The 23,960-nt window shown below is 38.6% G+C and overlaps 1 protein-coding gene and 1 pseudogene across 2 annotated transcripts; both read right to left on the bottom strand.

Moving 5' to 3' along the window:
• Positions 1-1,937: 1,937 nt before the first annotated feature.
• LOC105058240 (heat stress transcription factor B-1) lies at positions 1,938-5,009 on the bottom strand. 2 transcript variants are annotated; one of them, XM_010941119.4, is made up of 2 exons: positions 4,088-5,009; positions 1,938-2,872 (listed from the first exon to the last, which is right to left on the bottom strand). In XM_010941119.4, the coding sequence occupies exons 1-2, from the start codon at positions 4,349-4,351 to the stop codon at positions 2,183-2,185; spliced, it is 954 nt and encodes a 317-aa protein (XP_010939421.1). In that variant the 5' UTR covers positions 4,352-5,009; the 3' UTR covers positions 1,938-2,182. The 2 variants fall into 2 exon arrangements, with proteins under 2 accessions (XP_010939421.1, XP_073105531.1); XM_073249430.1 differs by lacking the exon at positions 4,088-5,009 and adding an exon at positions 2,954-4,075.
• Positions 5,010-22,325: 17,316 nt separating this feature from the next.
• Positions 22,326-23,727, bottom strand: LOC105058303 (uncharacterized; annotated as a pseudogene).
• Positions 23,728-23,960: the final 233 nt, after the last annotated feature.

Below are 23,960 nucleotides of genomic sequence, written 5' to 3'. Positions count from 1 at the left end.
CTGGCTCTGATACCAACTGTCATGGGGTGAGTGTTTTCTTACCCAAACACCTGTGCAGCGCCTCAGCATGCCACACACCAAGGCTAGCCCTCTTAAGTCCTTTCCTCAGACATACAATAAGCACGCAGCAGTCCAGCCACATAGCCAAGCTTGCACCACTATGCCCTTGCCTGGCAACACTGTTGTACTGAATACAGATGACACCCTCAAGTGCCCATAAGCAATCCACCCCTCAAATCAACTGCAATACTCATACGCACCTCCGTGTCATAACATAGACTCTTCCCAAGAGTGCTCCACAGCTTAACACCTTTGTGTCAACTCTAAGGCTTTGCCTCTCAAGCCAAGCACTGTTCATCTCAGATGTCTTGATCCTCGACATACCCTCGTGCCATGACATAACCACTGTGTTACTGATCCGCAACCCACCAAGCTACCCTTTAGTACTACACATACCAAATCCACACAGCATGATCATGCAACGCCACCACTATACATGAGGCTCGAGTAAACCCACCTCTAGTGCCACCCAACTAAACTACCAAGCAGACACGCCCTGCAGCTCCTCGAAGCTACAGATGATCGTACACATCTGAGTCCTCTGGGGTTCTACTATCCAAGCTTCTCCCATAAGCTCTTGTGCCACCATCCCAATCTTGCCTCCTTGATATGCCTTTCCATCCCTGACCATGTTGTTTGACAATATTCATGGCCTGCTCGTCCATCACTATGTATTACCATGATCCTGGGGATACATGACTACACCACCCAACATCTTAGGTCCACGGCCTACTCACACATTAAGCACTGCCACGATATCGGCATCCAAGTCTGCCCAATCAAGTAAATATCTTCGACTGGATGATACATGCATCAAGCCGTCTTCTCCTCGGCATGATCCTCTTGGCCATCCATGATCCTTGGCCCAGTTCTAAGACACATATACCGACCGATATATCATAAGCCTTCCTTGTTCTCCACGACCGATCGGTTCTCGTGGATCCCCGCAAGACATCACCTTGTAATGCTCACGAGACTTGTCTGTTTGGATAGGCCACACCCTTGCCCGACTAGCCATCTATCGCCTCTTCGCTCCACTACAGAGATCAAGAATGCATAAAGTAGTCTAGACAAACCCCTTAAGGATAAAACCTCAAGATATCCCCTTCCCGCATAACGTGGCCAGCTCGTCCAACCAATATTGCCTCGAATACTTTCACATGAGATCATTCGGACGTGGCACCACCATTGCCCACACAATTGTGCCATGGCGGATCCGTCTCCTATGGGTCTGGGGGAGTCGGGTACACGGTCAAAGCTCCACGCCCCTCTTCAAATCAAGAGGAATCCTTGAGTTTTCACATATATCTTGGCGGACCACTATCATTCCAAATATCATGCGTCTCGAGTCTCTCGATATCATGTCATAGCTATGCTGCATCTTGACGAACCATTGTTCTCTCACTATCCCAGCAAGGCATCCTCCCAAATCTCACCTCGGGGGTTCCAAATGATCGAATAGCATTGTAAATTTTGGCTAAGCTAAATTTTTTGCAGCATCGTGTCATGCACATGCCGGCACCCCTGTGACATGCCTGTGGATGAGCCCGTGACAATGAGGAGGGTAAGAAATTTTCAAAAGCTGAAGGTGCTATCAGGAAATGTTTATGGTGCACGCTAGTAGCATGGAGGTAATTAAATGTAGTTACAGGAGGTGAGCTTAGTGTCAAGCTTTTACACAATCTAAGCTTAATAACAGGGGTTAAATGATCCAATGGTGGATTCCCGCGAAGGAAGGGGAATCCTTCTCCGCCTTCCTTCGCGCGAAAAGCACCGCCGACCCTCGACAGTACTCTCGTAAAAGATTTCTTGAAAAAATAAATTAAAGAGAGAAAAGAAACGAGATAAAAACAGTTATGTAGCTTAGATGATAGACATCCAATAAAACGAGCATTACATAAAATCCAACCGATAAACATTAGTATGTTGGTGCAACTTCACACCCAGTCCCATACAGTAATCTCTCATACCTTTAACTTCGAAGAAAATATAGGAGCAATCCTTGAGCTCCACCATCTATTCCATTTTCCTATAACTACATGCTATTACAGAAATTTCCTTGTTTAATTACTACAAGCCCTATGTACGTAGAATTCTTGCCAATTAACTGAAAAGACTCAGCTCAGTTGTAGACTTTGCCACTGCCCTGTTGCACCGGCGTCGACAACCTCATCCAGGGGGCACCGAAGCCCATCTTCATGGGCCTCTCTCCGGCCCCACACACCTCTCCTCCCTCCTCGCACCGCCTCCTCTTCTCCCTCTTACTCTTCTTACTCTCTTCGCCCTCGAACCCCTTCAGCAAGACGCCGAAAAGCCTCGGTCCCTCTTCTTTCTTTCCCACCTCCTCTTCCACAATCTTTTCGTTCTTTGTTTCTTCTCGCCATAACGTTGCTTCCATTAGTCCCTTTTCTCGCATCAGAAGGCCAATGTCGAGCGCGCCGACGTCCATGAATTTGGAGAGGACGCCAAGGAGCTCACGGCAGCGCTTCTTGGCCTGTGCCAGCTCGTTTCCCAGTCTCTTGTTGTCTTTCTTGAGTTTGTCGTTCTCGTTGGTCCAGTTAAAAAGCTGCTGGGGCGGCGGCGGGGGCGGCGGCGGGGGGGAGGAGGTGGAGGAGGAGCTGTGGACTTCGCCGGAGTTGGAGGTTGAAGAAGGCGGATGAGGGTGGTGTTGGCCCGCGTTCGATTTCCCAGCCGGCGGGGCCTGCGGCGGCGCCGCCTTTCTCCTGCGGATCTCACGGAGGAGCCTTTGCTCCCCTTGACGGAAGTTCTCGTTCGCGAACTCCCACCGGTCCGGCACCACCTTGCGGAAGCCCTGCCAAATTTTGTTACGTTAAATTATGGAAATACCCTTTGAAATACTAGCTGAAGGGTCCAAAACACAGAACACCAAAACCATCGAATGGGGACAGGCGTCAGACGCTGGTTGGCTGGAATTGTCCGTGGAGTCTGCTTCACACTCGTAGCTTGTTTGACTGTTCAGACCGGGGCGGTGGTTACCTGGCAGCGGGGGTTTACCTGCCGCGCGAGGAGAGGTAGCAGGTGGGGCGAGAAGAGGTAGTAGGTGGGGCGAGAAGATCGGATGGGGAGGACTACGGATTTGCTGTTTTGTTCCGAACAGAGAACGGCTATCCATGGCGTTGTGGACGTACCAAGCGAGTAGGTTGCGAGTCTAATTTGAAGACAAAAGGCCTTTTCTCCCATTCTAAGTATGAAAAATGAGTTAAAATTTTTTATAGCAGGACAATAATAGAGGCAGATCTTGGTTGCCTGCTTAGGCTTCCACAACGCAAACGCCACCATCACTGCTTTTCGTGCAGGTCCCACCTTAGCCAGTGGACATGGCAGGTGACCAATTCCTTTCCATCTACTTTACCCCTAGTCGAATTTAATCAACACACCAGCTTTAAAAAATTAAAAAATTCATTAAGAAGTATGCGATATTGCTTTGCCGTTCAAAACTTTGTCATTACGTGCTCCTTTTCTAATTAAATATGTCAAATTTGATCATTATATTATTATCTAAGTTTAGCATTATTATTACTGTATTTTTTTATCTTCTATTGTCGATTTTTCTTAAAAAGCTAAGAGTTTTGCTCCTAGAAGCTTCAATGATTCCAAAAACAATTCGAAGAAATAAAAGGATTATCGGTTGGTGGTGCTGCACAAACAACACCTAGTATGACGCAAAACAAACGTAAAAGAATGTCATTATGAGTCCACCAATCCTATCCCTTGTTTCAAGCCTTGGAATAACTGGTTCTCAGCCGTGCTGAACAACCACCAAACCCCTTCCGATCACTATTAATTCAATAAACGTAATCCATATTTCTCTATCTCCATCGATCAGAGCCATCAAACGGACCATGCACCATTTTTGCATCGCAAGGTCATGCGAGCACATCCTTTTGACGGCTCGGATAGGGAGATCGCCGGTGGCTCGGAATCAAAGAGATAACAAATAAATACACACACACACACGCAGAGAGAGAGAGAGAGAGAGAGAGAGAGAGAGAGAGCGAGAGAGTACGTAGGTGTTGAGCTGGCGGACGAAGCTGGAGAAATTGTTGTGCTTGAAGTGAGCCGGGAGGAGATCCCTTGCGAACTCCACCGGCTTCCACACAACGAACGACCTCCCCTTATCCCCCCACGATATCACCTCATCCGTCCCCCGTTCCTCCACTATCTGGTGGGTCTTCGTCAAGAACGGCGCCGGTCCTCCCCCACTCCTACCATTACAACAACTACTACTACTATTATTATTATTCTGACGACCACCTTTTTTTGCTGCCATCCTCTCTCCTTTCTTAATCCCTCCACTACCAAAGTTCTTTTTAAAAAAAAAAAAAATCTAACAAATATCTTGCTTCTTCTCTTTTCTTCGTTTAAGAACAAGAAAGAAGGAAAAGAACAAAACGAGTGAAACCTAAGAGAACAAACTGATTTGGTTGGAAGATGATCAGCGGCACGAGAAGAGCAGGAGAGCAGTCAAGAACTCCCAGCCCCAGCAGTAGAACCCGCTGATGATCACCCAGTGGCAGCACCTATCGCCTCTCACTCCGATTCTGAATCCCTCTTCCCTCGTTCCTTCCATGTCCCACCCCCTCCTACCCAACCAACCAAGCCAGCGCCAGGAGATCGATCTCACAGGAACGGCAAAACCACCACCTCCAGCCTCTCCTCGGCCATCGATCGCAAGAAAGACGAGTTGGCAACACCAGAGATCCGAAGAGTAGCCAGTGGTACGCGATTTAAGCTTTTGGGCAGGTGGAGAAGGATATATCGCTTTCGCTTTCGCTTTAGCTTTAGCTTCGGCCTTTGGTCTAGCTTCGCATTCTCTCTCTCTCTTTTTCCCCTTGCTTGGGTCTTGCAAATCGAAGCTTCTTCAAAGACCCAGCGTCATCCGGTGTGCCCCGAGGGACACGTGGCGGTCATCCGTACCCATCCCGCACACTTCCGTCCCTGGGTCTCCCGTCACCGTGCCCTGTCCGCTCCCGGAGACTTCAAAAGCAGCGGAGAAAAGAGAACAGCGGGGAGGTAAGGTCACCTGCTGTCGTTATCTCCTCCCACTGGCACCTAACCTTCGGATGACTTTTTTCTCCGTCACGCGTGGGTAGAATAACCCCCGTGGTGCTAAGGAAACTATCACCACAAACAGGAAGCTATGAGTGATTTTTTAAGTGAAGATGACGGAAAATGTGGGAAACTAGTTGGGGACTTTCCTACCGATAAATTTGACTTTGTAACGCCTCCACCTTTTTCCATTGGTTAGGCCCCAGAAAGACCTCTTCGGCCGTAGAAGTTGTCTCTCGTCACGTATATTTTACTTTTTTTGCCAGCGAAACAGAAAGAGAGAGAGAGAGGAATGGGGAGGGAAGAGAGAGAAAAGGATGGGAAGAGCATCTTGGATATGTAGTCAAAAGACCCTTTTGGTACGAAGAAGCTTTGCTTCGATGATGTGTCGAGGGCCAGAATTTTCCAAGTTGGTGCAGCCATGGGGTCAACTCAGATGATTGACCATTACTTTCGTTCATATATTCTTCCCTTTCAAGTTTGAAAAATATGTAATATTTTATCATCGATATAATCTGAATGACTTGAAATTTTACTGAGTTAATGTTGAAAATGTGATCCAGGGATTTATTTTAGAATAAGTCCAGTTTTTTTACAATATCTTTGGTTTATACTTAATTACTTCCATAAGGTGGTTTGGAATGGTCATCACCAAGAACGACGCAAGAAGATGATCTACTGAATGGAAAGTTGGCGCGTACGAAGTTGCACCGCAAGGGTCATTGTCATCTAATGTCATGAAGAAATCTACTAGAAATGTGTAGCAGGTATTTCGGTGCTTAAGATAGAAGGAAATGATCTGATTAGAGTGTGAATGATTAAGTTGAAAAGTAGCTACAAACCGCACAGTGATTTTAGGTGACTGGTTACTTCAGCTCTATTTATAGCCACAAATATATGTCTTTCATGAATACATATAAGCAACATCCCATGTATGAATCACTTTCTGTGATAAAATCCTTTTCAAAGGTGTAACCAATGTGTTGAATATCATGGTTCAAAGCCAAAGACATAATAAGCAAAGTTTCCAAAGAAATTCTTGAGCAAACATCAACAACTTGGCTTGTCAGATCTTTGACCATATCTCAGATAAGAAAATTTTTATTAATATATATCATTTTATTAGATATGCCCATCTTAATAATTAATTTAGATCTCTCATTTTCTTTGCTCCGTGAATAAAAAAAGATAAGTGCAGCAACTAAAACTTTATGAAGTCCTAGTTACGTGGGAGCCAGGACAATCCACCTGGCACCTCAGATGCATCCATTGTTCTTAGGGATAATCACGTATAACTAAAATATTTAAAAAATGGAATATTAGTCTTTGGAGTTATATATCGTGGTTTCCACAAAAAATATAACTTTGTATGGAGATCGTATACTTGATCCTCATATATATATATAGTCTGGTGCAAGAACTTGTTTGCATGTGGTATGGTAGTGTCATGCAAAATATATGTACTTTTGGTTAGCTCTTCATATTTTGGGAAAAAAAATTATATTAATTGCACTTCAACTAATGTTTGTTATTATATGCATTTTGGTTAGCTCAACTACTCAAGTTGCATCTTTAACCATAATTGACATTTTTAGATGCACATCCCATATTTCCTATGGATAGGGTAAGTAAGTTATTTGCCTCCATTGGCTCCACTGTCTGTCACATAACAATTTTTTATTTGGTTTAGCTAATCTTTACTATTTTATTAACGCAACCGCATGCAAGACTTGTGATTTGTTATGTCTCACTTTTCAAACATACTTTTCTTTCTTTTAACTAGATAAAATTTTTATAAAAGTTTTCAAAGTGATAATTTTTAAAAATACAAAAAATAAAAGGAGTGTTTTTATTAAATTTTCCCTAAAATATTATAATTGATGGGATGACATGCGTGACCAGTCATACACAGCACCTATTTTCCAAGATGATCTTAATTTGTGGCTTGCCAAGTCTCTACTCCCATGGTGCGCCACCATTGACAAAAATTTTACAAGGCTTGTCTTTTTCTGATAACCCTGATCAACCACCTCATTTCTCAATTACATTAAGCTAAGGCAATTAACAAATGAAAACGACCCTATTCCTTATTCCCAAGATCAATTCCTTGAGGATGTTGTCATTAAGTTGGCCGTGAAAGGACTCTGATTGGTATCCTTGTTCCTACTCTTGGAATTTGGCTACTGGTTCTTTTTGCTCTAGGCATGCTCTCTTGTTCAAACATTAGGTGGCCTTGTCCTTTTTTTCAACACCCTCTCTACCTCTGCCGACGACCTATTTACCTTTGAACATGACCCAGCAAGTACATTCTTGGTACCCCCAATTCAACTTCCCAGCTGTCTTATACCTACCGTTATGTGGAGCCTCTTGCATGTAAGATGGAGAGGGATCAAAGAAACTTCATGCTGAAGATTGCATGGAATAGAGAATTTGGAGGAAATCTAAAGAGTTGCTTCTTGGCTAATCAAGCTAGGAAAATAAAGAAAGTTATTAAAAATTTCTCTTTATTTATTTCCAAACTTTAAATTAAGAATTAAGTTTATTGTGCAAGTAGGGTTCACAACAGATCTGATAATATCGGCCTGAATCTATTATCATGTCCAGATCTGCTAATTAATATGTGAATTCAAATTTAAGTATTCTACTGATGTCTGAATCTGTATCTAGCTATATCCATCAAGGAAAAAAGATATGGATATGTATAAACAGTTTTCGATTTATATCTGAATATCTAGTTCCATTTGGCAATATCTTATTTAATTTAATATAATCCTATAAACTTTTTATGGATAACAAGTGACTATACTCACATGTCTTTAACTATTTTTTTGATATTGTTTATATTTTTAATTTGATAATTCATAAAGCTATCCAAATGATATCCATATTTAAATCATTACTATCAATATTTATTTTATATCTATATACATTTAAAATAAATATGGATATGAATTTCAATATCAGATAATAATTGTATCCATATGCATTCATCAAACAAAAACAAATTGGAACATAGATATACAGGTAATCGATCCATTTTTGCCCCTATATAGAAGGCTGTATGGAGTTTTCTTTCCTGGCATTTATGTCACATATCAATCTTGCATGGATGTTCTTTTACTTTTATCTGAATAAATTTGGTTGGGTTTACTCTCCTATACTCCAAAAAAAAAAAAATGTGGAAAACCTTGTTGAAATGGTCAATGGCCTTTTAAATAGGGCAGACTAATTCTAATGATGTCTATACCATTATTAGTTCTGTCGTGTACCTTTGGCAAGTTGCATTTGTCAATAACATGATACAAGGATAAGAAAACATGTTAGATAATTATAAAAACAAGTGAATAAGACACAAAACAAAAAAAAGTTATATGTGATCCAAGAGGACTGTGAGATCTACCATGGATAGCTCTAGCCACTTCATGTAGGAATGGGTAAGGTTTAAAAGTAAGATCCACCAAGAATTAATTCGATCATGAACTGAAACTTTAGAAAGCCACAATTTCTAATCCAAGAGGAACGTAGTAACCTGCAAAATTGATATAGAGTTCAAAATTTAGTGTTTATCCAAATTTAAAAGTTTTTGCAATATTTTTCTATTTTGAAAAAATTGGCCACAACTATAAGAGGAATCCAACCTAGATTATAAAAGGGTAGACTTCACTTTCTACCTAATTTTTCTTTGACATACATCAATTGGAAGAAAGTATAAAAGATTTTAATTTTCTTGCTTTCTACCTAATTTCTCTTTTTAGTAGAAGAGGAATCCATCCACATTCCAAGAAGATAAACCTCACTAGCACAAATGGAAGGTACATGTAATAATATCTTGAATGAAAGAAAATGAGATTTAGACCTTACTTTCATAAATTCTTCTATTTTATATTTTTTGTTGAAAGGTCCAAATTGAATGGATTGAAAGAATTGTTTCCTCCTCCCTCTGGATATTGGACGAACATGAGAATTTCTACTTGCATAGAAATTTAGATAGAATATTGAAATTATGTGGTGAGCAACCATCTGCTGTAGGAATTAAGTAAATGATATGATATTCTACAAGGAAGTTTTCTAGGGAAAACTATGGTACAAGATAAAGTTTCAATGAGCGATAAATTGAAATTTATGTTTGGTGTATTAAATTGGATACATACATGGAGCTCGCAACGCTATCTTAAGGCCCATTAGATTAACATATTGCAAAAAGTGGCTTGAGAAGAAATAAGGGCCTCTTTGGTATAATTGTTATTTTTGTGCCTTTTTTTTCTCTTCAAACTAGTGAAATGCCGCAGGTAGATTGATATTGAAGAAAACATTTGCACAAAACTCTTGGTATCCCTTGCTTTTATATTCACTCTTTTTTGGAAGCCATAAAGTTTTGCTTCCAAAAACTCTCAAGAATTTTCCACCAATTTATAGAAAGGGTTTCAAAAACTCTATTCCTTGCTTTCATTCAAATTTATTTATCAACTTGAATTTTTGAAATTAAAATAAAAAACATATGCAATACCAAGTAGGCCTAATGTGGTATAAATTTATATGTGTGCATGTTGCTTGGGGCTGCCAAGTGGAGTTGCAGATTACTAGCTAGAAGCAATGGCCGAATAATCCAAAAGGATCACCACTCTATTGCATAGAAAAACTTCAACAAGGCATAATTCTTGGGACAGTGTCTAAATTCAATATTTGATATTAGAAATTTAGCAATCATCTTTATACGACCAAGGAACAAGGGAATAATTTTTTATTTTTTTTAAGAAAATGATTAAGACGTTTCAAAGTCTTTTTAGTTTGATGCATGCTACACACTCAATCAATGCAATGAATGCCAGTATCATACGGTACTAAGTGGTTGAGTTGGCCAAGTGACTGGGTTTTAGATATCAGTGATTTGAATTTGATGCAGCAGTCGCTTAAATTCTATCTAGGCTTCCTCCCCATCCTAGTCACAGAGAGAATTTAGGGAGAAAAGATATCATTTCCACTATTCTTACTCAATTCTCCCATTGTGTTTGTGATGGCCTGGCCCGAACAAGAATTTTCAGCCCACCAAAGCCCAAAACAAAAAAAAAAAAAAAGAAACAGGGGAGAAGACTCCCTTCGGGAGTCTTCTTCCTCCTCTCGCCGGTTCCCAATCGGAGTCGGAGACGAGCTCCCTCCAACCCTATTTAAGGAGGAGATCCCTCCTCTCTTCCTTCCATCGAAGATTCTAAGCCCGATCGGCAGCAATCGTCGGAAAATTCCGGTAGAAGACCGACCTGTGCCCATCCAATTTGCTCGTCGGAAAAACCTCGCCGGCGTCGGAGGTAAGCCTCCCTCCTTCCTCTCTTCTCCCCCTTCCTTCTTGTGCCGATGTGTATGCTCACCGACGACCGGAGTCGTCGGATTTTGTTGTGGAAGAACCTTTCTTTTTGCCATTTTTTTCGACATCGGTGGTCACCGCCGACCACCGGTTTGGTCCCCCTCTTGCCGCTGGATCGCCCCCCTTCAGCCGCCAACCATCTCCGTGCCGACAGCATAGTCGATCAGCCAACCAATGAGGGGATTAAAGATCTCCTGTTTCGGTCAAAACAAGCCCGGGAAGAAGAAAAGAAGAAGAAGAAGGAAAAGAAAAAGAAAAAAAAAAGAAAAAGAAAGAAAAGAAAAAGAAAAAGAAAAGAAAAAGGAAAAAAAAAGGAAAAAGAAGAAAAAAATAATATAATAATAATAATAATAATAGGATTTTCTCTCTTCTCTTCCGTGAAGAAAAAGAAAAAGAAAAAAAAAGAAAGAAAAGAAGAGAAAAGAAAAGAAAAATTATTAAATTAATTAATAAATAATGATATAAATAATAAAATATAAGAAAGAGAGTTTTTCTCTCTTTCCTCTCTCCCTTCAGCTTGAACTAGTATTTTTTCTCTCTAAAATTGGACTTTCTCTCTCTACTTTCTCTCTCTAGAATCTTCTCTTTAGATTATTTCTCTCTCCTAAGATTTTTTAGAATTTTGAGAAGAATGATGATGAATTTAAATGATCCTCATGATAGATTTTTGATCTGTGATTGTCGGACGATACACCGACATCCACTTTGATCAGATCAGGTACTTTTAGATTTTATTTCTCATGATTATCTATAAGATAATCTTAGCATGATTTGATCTGATCGATCAGATTTATTGAATCATATTGTCTGAAAAATTCAAGATGAGTTTTCTCTCTCTAGAATTTTCTCTCTCTAGAATTTTTTTTCTCTAAAATATTCTCTCTCTTAATTGATTCTCTCTCTAAAAAAAAGTTAGTGAATGAAGAAATTTCTTTAAATAGTCTTGATCTGATTTTAATGAAGAACCCTGATCCATGGTTGTCAGACAGCGTACTGGCACCCACCTTAATCAGACCATGAATCTTTAGATTTGATCATCCATGATCCCGATCTAGTCATGACTTGATTTGATCATGTTGATTTCACCAATCGAGATATTGGACCAATCGTAATGTTGGATTGTGTCATCTGATCAATTCAAATTGTACCTCATAAATTCTCTCTCCTCTGATTTTCTCTCTCCACTTGATTTTATGAAATCGATGAAGAAACTTCGGTCCTATCACTTCGAATCTGATTTGATCTGATAGTCAAACTTTGGATTGTTTAGGTTCTAATTAGATTTTGATTTGATAAAATTAGATGATCGGACCCAATCTAAATCATTGAAATATGGTATTCGTATTTTTTTCTAATTATTAAAATTGATTCTGTATAGGATTGTGGATATTTGATCATGGGATATCGCGATATGATCTACGAATAGAATTTTTGGAAGAAAAATTATAAAATTATGTGGATTTATTGGAATGCGTTCGAGGTAAGTAATGTTTCATTTTCTTTAGATTTATCGATAAATTATAATATATTTTTCTGACATGATTTGTGAAACGATGCATGAATTGGATGAATGGTATTTTGTTATGAAAATATCTTATTTGAAATGTTATGATGAAGCATGATTGAACATATTGATTTCATGATGCATTACATTGATTGATTTCGATACTACATGATTATATGTTTTATTATCGAAATTAGAATATGAAATATGATTTATGAAGAATTATGATATAAGAAACATTATGAATTGACAATCTGACTATGTAAAGGACCCCGCCAATGGGGGCATATACGTTGGCAATTGATTGTCCTGAGGGTTTATGTCGCCAGCGAGACCAGCGACATGTCGCCAGAGAGACCAGCGACAAACCGCCAGCGAGACCAGTGGTTCCAAAGGACATGGCTGCCAGATGATTCGCAGCCTACCGCAAGCAGATACACAGTATTATGATCCTGCCACAGAAAAAATGTGGTCATAGCTCATGGTCGACGAAAAGAATTTAAGAACAAAAGAAGTTGAAATCTCGAAAGAAACTTAAATTTTCGAAAAAGAAATAAATTTGGCATGAATTATATTGCATAATTGAAATTGATTTCGAATTGATGAACTCTATATGCTTATTTTCTATAAATAATTATTTACTTATATGTCTGATGAAATCTGTTGAGAAGTGATCATTGCTTACTAGGCTGTCTAGCTCATTACCTCTTATTTTACTGTTTTTACAGATGTTGAGAAATTAAGATGATACAAGATATGAATAGAAGAGTGATCAGAAGCAGAATCTCTATACTTTTATTTTCGGTTGAAAGTCTTATTGAATTTGATGTAAGAACTATGAATCATTGTTGAATTTATTGAGATATTAAAGAAAAAATTTATGTCGTTATATTTTAGATTTAAATTGTTAACTAATTATTTCGCTGTTATTTTAGGATAGTATGATAAGATGCCTTGCATGCTTATGGGAAGAGTTTTCTATAAGTATGCGGTGGTTGCCATGACCCTCGATTCAAAATCTTGGGTCGGGAGCATGACAATTAATATGGTATCAAAGCATAAGTGGATGAATTATGAAACATAGAATCAGATATAGAATGGGTGTAGGTGGATAGACACTAGGGACATTATGGTGTAGATCTTTGATGATTATAGTGGGAGAAATATTTATAAATTTTGATTAAATATTGAAATTATGTATAAAAGGATCGCAAGAGATTATGACATATGGAGTTTGAAATATGATGGATAATCTATAGATCGTGATATGATTAGTTAGATCTTGATCGAAAGTAATCACAAAAGGATTGATATAAAATTTTATTGTGCATTGTAGTTATTAATTTGATCATTGGTTATTCAAGTGAATCGTAAGTTCAAATTCAATATGAGAATAATACTATGATATTACTTCTAGTTGAGAAGTTGACTATTATTGGAAAGATAAAGATTTGATAATAAAATGTTGTTCCAGAATGGGCTAAGAAAATCTTTTATGATGCTTGATTGGAATATTTATCGAAATTGAATTTGATATGTGGATTATATATAAAGTGACATATTAGGATGAATGCATATTTGAGGATATTACAAAGAACCCTATTTCTTATTGATGAAATCGATTATGAAGTTATAGAATATTCATCATACTGAAATCTTTAATCATCATCCTTAGATCTAGATAATGGATCTTATTATGTCTCTTAGAGACTATATGATGTGTATGAAATTTCAATTTAAAAAATTTCGTATCTAAGTTGATCAAGAGATTTTCTGATATTATTGTTGAAGTTGTTAATGAAAAAAATTGATATCTTTAGATTAAGATAAAAGATCTGATTTATATTTATTTCAGATTAAGGGATCCATGTGAATTTATAATTTAAAAATTTTGGATTTAAGAATTGATATGGAGTTTCCTTTGCTTTTGTTAACGAGGTCCCTAATTGAATCTACTGTTAAATGGAGATTTGATTTTTTGAAGCTTGTATGATTGTTATGAAAGGATATTTGATAGATATTGAAGATCCTGATGATAGAAATTTAAAAATAATAATAATAATAATAATATTGATTTAAAATTCTTATATATTTTGATTATGTCCAAATTTGGTGGAGCATCGAAGGATTTTTTTTTCATTGATTTGACTTATAAGAATTTTTGGTTTAGAAATAATCAAATTGAAATGATATGAGAATTAAGATTTGATTCATATTGATTATAGTAAATCTATATGATGGTTTAAATATGATATTGGACTCAAGGGTTAATCAAGATTATTGTACACCAGTAAAAGTATGAATGAGAATCGAAAGTTAATCTTTGACTTCAATTAAAATTTAAAATTTTAGATCTTTTCTATCGATAAGATAAAAAAAAAATAATTTGATCAAATTTTTATTTTGGTGAACCTAAGAAATTTTGATTGTTAGATCAGAGTGCGCAGCGGAAGCATGGTAATCTGGATTACTTTGAGTAAGTCAGGAATGTTGATTCTTTGAGTCAAAAAATTATGATAAATGATATAGTTTGATACAAAAAATTCATGGATATTAGAAAGAATAATATTTTAAAATTTTAAATTATTTTAGATATCCTAATGTGATTTTTAAAAGTAGAGCTTCCACCTACTATGCTACAAAAATAATTAGCATCCTAATTCTAGGATGAGTGGACCTTTGATTTTTGATTTTAGATTTAGAATATTTAGAGATAAATTTTCTCTATCCTAGAATTAAATTTTATAATTCTCTATTTATTAGGAAGAATTTGAGATTGTTTATCGAATGATGATTTCGATCTTAGATTATTATACTCAAATATTTATCTCCAGAGTATAATAAAATTTGAAGTTTGAACTCTTTTGATTATTATTATTTCTCTGACTGAATGAAAAAGATTGAGGTTATCTATTGATATTGACGATTGTTCTACAAAAGATGGATTGGAGTTATTCATAATTTGATAATGAATCGATTAATTAAGAGTTGTTAATATTTAGATAAAGAAAATTGATATACTTACTTAGAATAGAGACATTGATTTTGATTATAAAAAAAATATAGTTTTGATTTAGATCAATTTTTGAGTTATTGATTTTTATTATGGAATGACTTAATGATAAAATTTGCTTCAAGAATTAGAATATTTAAGAGTTTGAGGGTTTGAGTAAGAAAATTTTGATGACTAGAAATAGTGATATTGATTCAATCAACAATGGTGATATTGATCTTTATGAAATGACTTAATGATGAAGTTGCATCGAGAAATAAAATATCAAAAGTTTGAGAATGAGATTGAAATGATAAATCTTCAACCTTTAAAAGTACGAATAAGAAAAAATATTTTTAAATTTTGATTGATTGGGATGTCATCATATGATTCATAGAAGTATATTTTTCTATCTTATGATGGGTTGAAATTAAGAGTGGTTAATATTTTAAAATAAATAAATAAATAAATAAATGATGATGAATGAAGTTCTTATGCAAGAATAGAGACATTGACCTTCTTCTATTCACAAGAGATAGATTTGATTTGAGTCATGAGATATTGAACATTATTTTACAGAAAATGAGATCATAATTTTGAAATCTTGAAATATTGAAAATCTTTGAGATGTTAATCTTGATAAATAAGAAAATGGATGGTTCCGTTCAGATCAATATTTAATGTATTGACTTTTTTCTTATGAAATGATTTAAGAATGAATTTTATATCAAGAATTAGAATATTGAAATATTAGTGAGTGAAATTCAAGTAAGAAACTATGAAGACTCAAGCAAGAAAAATTTTAAGGACAAAATTTCTTTTAGAGGGGAAGAATGTGATGGCCTGGCCCGAACAAGAATTTCCAGCCCACCAAAGCCCAAAACAAAAAAAAAAAAGAAAGAAAATAGGGAGAAGACTCCCTTTGGGAGTCTTCTTCCTCCTCTCGCCGGCTCCCAATCGGAGTCGGAGACGAGCTCCCTCCGGCCCTATTTAAGGAGGAGATCCCTCCTCTCTTCCTTCCATCGAAGATTCTAAGCCCGATCGGCGGCAATCGTCGGAAAATTTTCGCGGAAGACCGACCTGTGCCCATCCAATTTGCTCACCGGAAAAGTCTTGCTGGCGTCGGAGGTAAGCCTCCTCCCCTTCCTCTCTTCTCCCCCTTCCTTCCCGTGCCGATGTGCACGCTCGCCGACGACCGGAGTCGCTGGATTTTGTTGCGGAAGAACCTTTCTTTTTGCCATTTTTTCTGATGCCGGTGGTCACCGCCGACCACCGGTTTGGTCCCCCTCTTGTCGTCGGATCGCCCCCCTTCGGCCACCAACCATCCTCGTGCCGACTGCATAGTCGATCGGCCAACCAATGAGGGGATTAAAGATCCCCTGTTTCGGTCAAAACAAGCCCGGGAAGAAGAAAAGAAGAAGAAGAAGGAAAAGAAAAAGAAAAAGAAAAGAAAAAGAAGGAAAATAAAAAGAAAAAGAAAAAAAAAAAAAGAAAAAAAAGGGAAAAAAATAATATAATAATATAATAATAATAATAATAGGATTTTCTCTCCTCTCTTCTGTGAAGAAAAAGAAAAAGAAAAAAAAAGAAAGAAAGAAAAGAAGAGAAAAGAAAAGAAAAATTATTAAATTAATTATTAAATAATGATATAAATAATAAAATATGAGAAAGAGAGTTTCTCTCTCTTCCCTCTCTCCCTTCATCTTGAACTAGTATTTTCTCTCTCTAGAATTGAACTTTCTCCTCTACTTTTTCTCTCTAGAATCTTCTCTCTAGATTATTTCTCTCTCCTAAAATTTTTTAAAATTTTGAGAAGAATGATGATGAATTTAAATGATCCTCGTGATAGATTTTTGATCTGTGATCGTCGGATGGTACACCGACATCCACTTTGATCAGATCAGGTATTTTTAGATTTTATTTCTCATGATTATCTACATGATAATCTTAGCATGATTTGATCTGATCGATCAGATTTATTGAATCATATTGTCTGAAGAATTCAAGATGAGTTTTCTCTCTCTAAAATTTTCTCTCTCTAGAATTTTCTCTCTCTAAAATATTCTCTCTCTTGATTGATTCTCTCTCTAAAAAGGTTAGTGAATGAAAAAAAAATCTTTAATAGTCTTGATCTGATTCTAATGAAGAATCTTGATCCATAGTTGTCAGATAGCGTACTGGCACCCACCTTAATCAGACCATGAATCTTTAGATTTGATCATCCATGATCCCGATCTAGTCATGACTTGATTTGATCATATTGATTTTACCAATCGAGAAATTGGACCAATCGTAATATTGGATTGTGTCATCTGATCAATTCGAATTGTACCTCATGAATTCTCTCTCCTCTGATTTTCTCTCTCCACTTGATTTTATGAAATCGATGAAGAAACCTTGGTCCTATCACTTCAAATCCGATTTAATCTGATAGTCAAACTTTGGATCGTTTAGGTCCTAATTAGATTTTGATTAGATGAAATTAGATGATCGAACCCAATCTAAACCGTTGAAATATAGTATTCGTATTTTTTTCTAATTATTGAAATTGATTCTGTATAGGATTGTGGATGTTTGATCATGGGATACCGCGATATGATCTACGAACAGAATTTTTGAAAGAAAAATTATAGAATTATGTGGATTTATTGGAATGCATTCGAGGTAAGTAATGTTTCACTTTTTCTAGATTTATTGGTAAATTATAATGTATTTTTCTGACATGATTTGTGAAACGATGCATGAATTGGATGAATGGTATTTTATTATGAAAATATCTTATTTGAAATGTTATGATGAAGCATGATTGAACATATTGATTTCATGATGCATTACATTGATTGATTTCGATACTACATGATTATATATTTTATTATCGAAATTAGAATATGAAATATAATTTATGAAGAATTATGATATAAGAAACATTATGAATTGACAACCTGACTATGTAAAGGACCCCGTCAATGGAGGCATATACGTTGGCAATTGATTGTCCTGAGGGTTTATATCGCCAGCGAGACCAGCGACATGTCGTCAGAGAGACCAGCGACAAACCGTCAGTGAGACCAGCGGTTCCAAAGGACATGGCTGCCAGATGATTCGCAGCCTACCGCAAGCAGATATGCGGTATTATGATCCTGCCATAGAAAAAATATGGTCATAGCTCATGGTTGACGAAAAGAATTTAAGAACAAAAGAAATTAAAATCTCGAAAGAAACTTGAATTTTCGAAAAAGAAATGAATTTGACATGAATTATATTGCATAATTGAAATTGATTTCGAATTGATGAACTCTATATGCTTATTTTCTATAAATGATAATTTACTTATATGCCTGATGAAATCTGTTGAGAAGTGATCATTGCTTATTGGGCTGTCTAGCTCATTACCTCTTATTTTACTGTTTTTACAGATGTTGAGGAATTAAGATGATACAAGATATGAATAGAAGAGTGATCAGAAGCAGAATCTCTATACTTTTATTTTCGGTTGAAAGTCTTATTGAATTTGATGTAAGGACTATGAATTATTGTTGAATTTATTGAGATATTAAAGAAAAAATTTAGGTCATTATATTTTAGATTTAAATTGTTGACTAATTATTCCACTGTTGTTTTAGGATAGTATGATAAGATGCCTTGTATGCTTATGGGAAGAGTTTTCTATGAGTATGCGGCGGTTGCCATGACTCTCGATTCAAAATCTCGGATCGAGGACGTGACAGTGTTACTTTATCTTTTTTTTAATTTTATTTAACTTTTTATTCATATTTTCTAAAATCATGGATATGGAGTTTTTGGATGGCAAGGATAATTGGCTCGCAATTAAAACTGATATAGTGGCGTAACAAAGCTTTTTTTTTTTTTTTTCCTGATAAGGAAAGAAGTTGCAGCTTCATTAAAACAGAACATAAAATATAATACAAAGTCATTAAAAATACGACACAAGCATTTACAAACCTAACCTAAACTTGAAGCCTGACCAACAATTTACAACAAAAAAAGGAGGACGCCAGAATGTAGGCATATCCCATTTGGATGGGGATAACTTACAAGACTCAAAAACAGCCCACATTCATGATGCTTAAATGATTTAGATCTGAAATTGAAGAAATAGATGTAAAGCAGCATCCAAAGCTAACTGCAACCAACCAAATTGCCAGACCTTGTGGCCCCATGATCGTGAGAAGATCAATTAGCTTGGCGACCCAGTTGCCCATACTCGAATTAAGGACATCATCATCTGAAAATAGAACATGTGATAGAACCGAACCACCACTTTTGAGTACAGATCCTTCATCACCCATATATACAAGAGACCTATTCTGAAAGCCAGATAGACAGTGGCATAACAAAGCACCTTTGAAACCACTCTTTGTAGCAGGAGAAGAATCTTGCAGATTTCTCTTGATCGCCTAACTCAAGTAACACATCCATCATCATAATTAATGTACCACATGATTTTAAGTAACACTTTGTACAAAATATCAAGCTTTATCTTAGTCCACAAGTAGTGCACAAGAAGGGAGCTCATTAATCCCATATTTAGGCCTTTTTTGTTTTACAAAAAATAGAGAAAGTAAGACACTTCCTTTAAATTTATTAAAATAATCTACTTACAATGATATAATTACAAGAGAGAAGGGAGTACGTAGCAAGAAAGGATTTACCATAAACAGAGAAATTAGATTTACAAGCATAACATCACCATCCAAATATTTCCTCTAGCACATATTAGCCATAGTGTGAAATAGTAGAAGGATCTATGAAGGACCGCACAGGATGAAAGACTTCTTGAGAAAATTAGATAAGATGTAACCTTGATAGTGTCATTAGTGTAAGGAGCGGATCTCTAACCATCTTTGGATCTATTTGGAAAATCCAGCAGGATTAGACTAGATTTTCTATGAAAATCGAATGTATGAGCCTGCCTAATTCATTTTCTTTTAAAGGCTCATCCTACTTTTGGCTTAAATGAGTCTATTAGATTGCAGGATAAAAAATCTATGGAATTTTTTTTTCCCTACAGGATTTAGGCTAGGAAGAAATTGGGTGGATATAGGCCTTTGTATAATCCATAATTCTATAAAAAATTCGGTTCAATCTTATTGGATTTTCCAAATGGAACTTTACTCAGGATACTTCCTCAATTAATAGTTGGGAAAAATAAACAAAGTACATCACCTTTCCTTGTTACATTGGCAAAATGAAGGTCAGTTGATTGATGGCTGCTACCAAGCAACTTGCGGCCGCTTTAGGAACCAAGGCATGCCATGCGTGTGTTCGTACGCGCCCTGGAACGAAGCACGGGCTCTCACGGAGCCACCGGATCCGATAGCTGTCACGCATCTTGTATGGGTGGTTCGACCGTTAGCCACAGAAGCCTAGATGCACTCAACAAAAGTGATACGTACATATCCTTTGTTGATGAAGAGCCCACATCAAGGAACACAAAAGTATACTTAATGTTATCGGGTCGCACCATCTCAATCGTAAACCTCCAAACTCATCCTCGATCTTGAAACGGCGGAGATGCAAAAATAATAACAGATCCCTGGCTTTTCATCAATACCATCGTCACTCGAGTCCCGATTCTAAGATCGATCGACCTTCACATTAGATTATCGGCCTACATCTGATATCTCACTCATCATCGGAGCAATATCCGAATGTCGGACACCAATCCAAGGAAGGCCTCAATCTAAATATCCTCTCCGATCCGAACCGATAATTATACTTGAAAAAGCTGACAAAGGACCCTTAAAAGTTTCCATTAAATTACATCATTCAACATTGAATCGCACCGCTCTTGATTAAAGGAAGTGAGTATGGCATTCTGCAACGTTCTCTTCCATCGATTTCAGATTTTTAATTTGAACATCAAAAAATTTTTATCGAAATTATTTTTGATCAAAAATTTATTTTGTAGATTCGAATGCTGTCATTTTTGTCGGGCTCCACCAAACTCCAGCAGCATCAGCTTAGATCCGGAATCTGTTGCAACACTTAGTGACGACTAGTTATAGCTTAATCTCAGCTAACACGCACCCACATCGGTACTTAGGAGATAATGATGGCGAATAATTGCTGCCAACAATGTTGCAGTCACGGGTTATGGGCGTCACGCTCAAGATTAGAGTTCTCTTTTTGTTATGCATTACTACACAGACATCATGCCAACAGAAAGATAAGGAGAATAAAAAGAGAGATGGAAACCGAAGTTGGTTAGTTGGTCAGGAATCTTTTACATATGCAAGTATTTATATAGAAGCTTTGGAAAAAAAAAAAAGTTGGCATGGCATCCTTTCTTTCTGTTACTTTTCAGCAAGGATGGGTGCACAATTCAGTAACGTTGTTTTCTCCTTTCTGGTAAAAATTCAGTAACGTTGTCGACGCACAGAGCAAGCAACAAGCTGGGCCCAGTGCTTCAAGCCACTGTTATTAAACCCGGCCCGGCTCGGCCGATCGGACCGAAAACCCGGTGACCCGATCAGAAGACCGGGCCGGTTATCTAATTAAACCGTTTATGCTTAAAATCCGGTTAAAACCGTATGAACCAGCCGGTTGAACCGTGAACCATCTGACCCGGTCTAATCCGGTTGAGCCGTAAAATTAAAAATTAAATTTTTTTGATTTTCACGATCGACAGTTCGACTTCCCTTCCCGTCGTCCCTTCGTCTCTTTGTTCCCGAGCTCAAACCCCAGCGGCCCAGCCTCGCCAGTCAGCCCATCTTCCCTCGGCGACGAAATCAGCAACGGCAGCCGGCAGCGAAAGAGGAGAACCGAGTCTTCTTCGTCTCCAGTGAGTAATCTAACTCTTTTTTTTTTTTCCAAATCTCCGGAGTCCGGCAGCTCTGCTCCGTCCGCTTCCTCCAAGGCTCCAACCGCTTCCTCCGTCCGCTTCCTCCAAGGCTCCAACCGCGAGTCCGCGACCGCCCTCCTCTGCTCGCCCCCTCCCCTCCAGAGTCCGGACCTCCCTCTGCCTCTTTCTTCTCCGCTCGGCCGCCTTCGCCCTCCGCCTCCTCCTCCGCCGTCCGCCTCCTCTTCCTCCGCTCGACCCCTCCCCCCTCTGCCTCCTCCTCCGTCGCCTCCTTCCCCCCTCCGCCATCTCCTCCTCCTCCGTACGCTCGACTCCCTCCCCCCTTCCCCCTCTGCTTCCTCCTCCCTCGGCTCCCTCTCCCCTCCGCCGCCTCCTTCTCCTCCTCCGTACGCTCGACCCCCTCCCCCCTCGGCCTCCTCCTCCGCTCCGTTCCCTTTCCCCTCCACCTCCTCCTCCTCCTCCGTACGCTCCCCCTTTGCCTCCTCTGCTCGGCTCCCTCCCCCCTTCACATCCTCCTCCTTCTCCTCCATTGACCCATCGGTTCAACCATTGACCCGATGATTGGATCGCTGACCCACTAATCAGGTGCCTTATCCGAGTTAACGTCCGGGCCGAATTTAATAACAGTGCTTCAAGCTCGCCTTCACCGCGTCTGGGCTACCCACCTCACCAAAACCACCACTCAAATCACGAAAGCTATAAACAAATAATATACCCCTTTGACTACGCTTATCTTATTATAAGAAAATTGTCACAATGTTGCATGATCACGCGATCCGTCCGTATATTTTGATCATGCGATCTTTTTTTTTTTTTCTTTTGTGCACTGCACATAATATACAATTACACATACCAACCACGATGATTAACTCACGCATTAAATTTTAAAAAAAAATTATACACTGCATTTTGACTCTGTGCATGAGTCGATCATCATGGACTGTACATGCATTCTGCACCGTCTACGGTATACAAAAAATTTTCCTTCTTTCTGTTGTTTCTCAGGTCCGCACCAACATCATCAGTACAATCTTACGCATATAATATTTGTACAAAAAATAAATTCACCTTTCTTCATGCATATCCACTTCGAGACGCTTGAATATCTGCGCAGGCGTGATCCAATGGTCCACGTCGCGAAAGAAAGATACAACCCAAACCCGAATTTGTATGCATTGAATCCGGAGGGGTCGCCGTCCGCATAATCTAAGATGCACCGACGTGCCTATCCGTCCGATCTAACGGTTCGACCTCGCCGGAGATCGAACCGGGTGCGGCTTACTGATCCAACGGTGGGTCATCATCCATCACACGATGGAGGGGAGCTTAATTTCAAATATTATTTATTTTTTAAATTAAGAACAAATAAGGAGCGGGTATACCTGGGGGAGGATGGAGTGAGGACTATCCATGGGCGATCCATCAGTAGAGGAGGAGGAGGAATTGGACGGAGAGGATCTGGCGATGGAATCGTAGTAGCTTCGGTGCACAGCATAGTAGACATCAAGGGCGGGAAGGTCTCGGAGAGCCTCCGGCAGCCGCCGGGGCAGTCGACCATCTCGAAGCCGAGATCGATGCATCCCCGGAGCTCGTCGAGGTCCTCGGCTGTGATGTTCCGGCCCAGGCGGCACCGCCGGCCGCGTTGGAGGCCCTTCCGGCGGAGCCACGCCTCGTCGCGCTCAGTGTCCGGCGACCAAGAGCGCTGCTTAAGGAGGCCCAGCCGGGGCTTGGGATCGGCCATGGCAGACACAGGCTCGCCACTCCGGTGTTCGGGGAGGGCGGGAGGCGATCGGGGACGCGGAGAGCTTCTGTTTCAGGTTCGGGAGAGGGTGGGGGAGCGGGTGTGGAGTGGAGGTGGAGGTGGCGGGGTTTCAAGGGAAAAGAGTATGGTAGGGCCTGTGCGCGCCCAGAGGGTGGGGCTTGTGCGTTGGTTCGTCTGCGTCATGGTTCTTCGTCGACCGAAAAAATATTCATTGTCACGGTGACATCATATCAAATTTATAATAAATTTATAACAAATTAATGATAAATTTTATATTTTATTAATTATTATATATTTTATTAATCTTTATGCATTATATCTCACACCATCTTATATACTTAGCTCATTGTCGACGGATGATTGATTTATTACAACGATAATATGATATCG

Source organism: Elaeis guineensis, chromosome 15 (assembly GCF_000442705.2).
Source record: "Elaeis guineensis isolate ETL-2024a chromosome 15, EG11, whole genome shotgun sequence".
NCBI lineage: Eukaryota > Viridiplantae > Streptophyta > Magnoliopsida > Arecales > Arecaceae > Elaeis > Elaeis guineensis.
The sequence above is the reverse complement of the archived record's forward strand: the minus strand, read 5'-3'. Positions and strand labels throughout refer to the sequence as shown.

Coding starts and splice junctions, on each gene's coding strand:
- LOC105058240 (XM_010941119.4), bottom strand. CDS start 4,351: ATGGCAGCAAAAAAAGGTGGTCGTCAGAATAATAATAATAGTAGTAGT. Junction 2,873..4,087: donor TCCGCCAGCTCAACACCTAC/GTACTCTCTCGC, acceptor AAAATTTGGCAG/GGCTTCCGCAAGGTGGTGCC.